Source organism: Enhydra lutris, unplaced genomic scaffold (assembly GCF_002288905.1).
Source record: "Enhydra lutris kenyoni isolate GAN:26980312 unplaced genomic scaffold, ASM228890v2 scaffoldscaffold3855, whole genome shotgun sequence".
In the NCBI taxonomy this organism is placed as follows: domain Eukaryota; kingdom Metazoa; phylum Chordata; class Mammalia; order Carnivora; family Mustelidae; genus Enhydra; species Enhydra lutris.
The window spans coordinates 1-2,019 of record NW_019157939.1 but is presented as its reverse complement, the minus strand read 5'-3'; the positions used below and the strand labels follow the sequence as shown (position 1 = coordinate 2,019).

At 50.9% G+C, this 2,019-nt stretch overlaps 1 protein-coding gene across 1 annotated transcript; it reads right to left on the bottom strand.

Annotated features, from left to right (window-relative positions):
* Window positions 1-7: 7 nt before the first annotated feature.
* On the bottom strand, window positions 8-2,012 carry LOC111140571 (spermatogenesis-associated protein 31E1-like; the record flags this gene model as incomplete). Its single annotated transcript, XM_022492782.1, has 1 exon — window positions 8-2,012. A coding segment is annotated over one exon (2,005 nt), but the record flags the coding sequence as incomplete, so codon positions are not given.
* Window positions 2,013-2,019: the final 7 nt, after the last annotated feature.

The following is a 2,019-nucleotide window of genomic DNA, read 5'->3' as shown; positions in this document are numbered from 1 at the left end:
CCAAGGCTCTCTCCTGATCCTCTGACCTGGGGAGGGTGGCCTATCTCACTAGCTTGGGAAGCCCTGATTTCCAACGTTTCTGCACACCTGTCTTCATTCTCTTCTGGTTTGGGTCTCTTCTGGTCCTTTCCCTCATCAGTGGTCTCACTGTTGCTCTGGCTGTCATTTGGTTCCTCAACCTTTGGTCCACAGGGCTCTTGCTGCCCCTCACTCCTCGATCCACTTGAGCTAAGGTTATGTGACACTGGGGAAGCTGGTGTCTCTCCACTGGCACATTCCACTTGGGAACAGGAGGGTGACTCTTGAGTGGTCAAGCTGTCTGCAGCAAGGACAGCATTAGTGTGAGAGTCTGGCAGGAGCACATTAGTGCCACTGTCTTCAACAAGCACATAAGTGGCAAAGTCTGGAAGGAGGAGGTCACTGGGAGAATCTTGAGGAAGCACACCAGTGGTATGGTCATCAGGCTGGTTCTCTGACTCTATCTTCTCTTGGAGCTCAACCTTACTAAACTTTGTTTTAAGGCTTACCTCCTCTGGATCTTGAGCAACCAACACTGTAGATGGTGAGGGGCTTTTCCTAGCACCTGGATATCCTGATCTCCTCAGATCCACATAAATGGCTGGTTTGTTGGCTAGCCCACTGGGACTTAAGACAACTTTCCAAGCAGGGACCTTCTTGGCCTCCATCACCTCTGTGGCCCCTTCAGACCTTGGAGTTTGGGACCTGAGCTCCATCTTCAGTGTTGCTACCATGTCTGGTGAGGCCTGACCCCCATTCTCCTCTTTTAGCTCATTACTGGCCATTGCTAAACTTGGACTTGGTTCCAGGCTGTCTTTCTTGGCCCCCATAACAGTCTTGCTGTGCAGGGTTCTGTTTGGGAGACTGAGAATGGAGGCCTGAGAAGGTGATCTGCCCTCCTGTCTTGATAAAGACGTCTCTGAGGACTGATGGCCATCACCAGGTGAAGTCCCTCCCAGGGCCTGCTGGATTTGCTCACATATGGGTGAGGGAACAGGCAGGGGACTCCCTGAAGTGGGATCAGACTTTTCAGTTATACCCTTCTCTCCTGGATGGGGCTGAGGTAGTTCCTCCAAGAACTTGTAAAATTTGGCTTTTGATGGGGCCCCAGGTACAAAGGTGGCTGAGCATGGAAAGGGAGACTGGGGAAAAGGCAAGTGTTGAACTTCATGTAGTTGGAGATCTATGGGCTCAACAGTTTGGAGAGGTAGGTCCCACTTATGCCTCACTCGAAAACTTATGATGTGTGTTTCCAGCTTCTGCTGAGTGTTAGGACAAAGGAAGGACAGCTCATGGGAGGTGTTTACACAGGGCTTCCGATCCTTCAAGGGTGCTAGATTTCTGATAGCCATGTGGGGTTGGGACTTGGGAAAAGCATGGCTGGCCATAAACCAGGATCGACACACAGTCACAGGGATCAGACCTTTACTGATCTGTCCCAATTTCCTGTGCAAATGAACCTTTAAAGTTTTTTCTAGATATTTCTTATCTGGGCCCCTGGCTAAGTATTTTCCTGGATCACCCTCCAAGGCCCCTATCAAGGGTCTTCCAAACTCCTTCTCAGAGTTGGTTCCCAGAACCTTCACTGGGAACCTAGCTGAGATCCTGGAGAGACCTGTTGGCATCCTCTTCAGACACTGCCATAGACCCTTACCAAAGTTCTTCTCTAGTTGGAATCTTGCTTGATACTTCCTGTGGTATCTGGACCTGGTCCTCCATGTAGCTTTGCTGCTTTTGCCTTTAAACACAAAGGGCCTTGAGAGCCCCTGCTCTCTCTGTGCCTGACTCACCCCCAGGGATTCATCCTGAGGCCACCTCAGTTCCAGGGACAGCTGAACCTTGTGGGGCAAGCTGCTTTGCTGTTTATCCCTGCTGAGCTTCCTCTGAAGCTGTGGCTTCTGGATATTAAAGATGGAAAAGTCCCCTTGAAAGGTGGAACCTGATCTGTGGGACTGGGAGGCCTGGTGGTCCTCCAGAAGCTTGGGAGGGACTTGGCTAAAG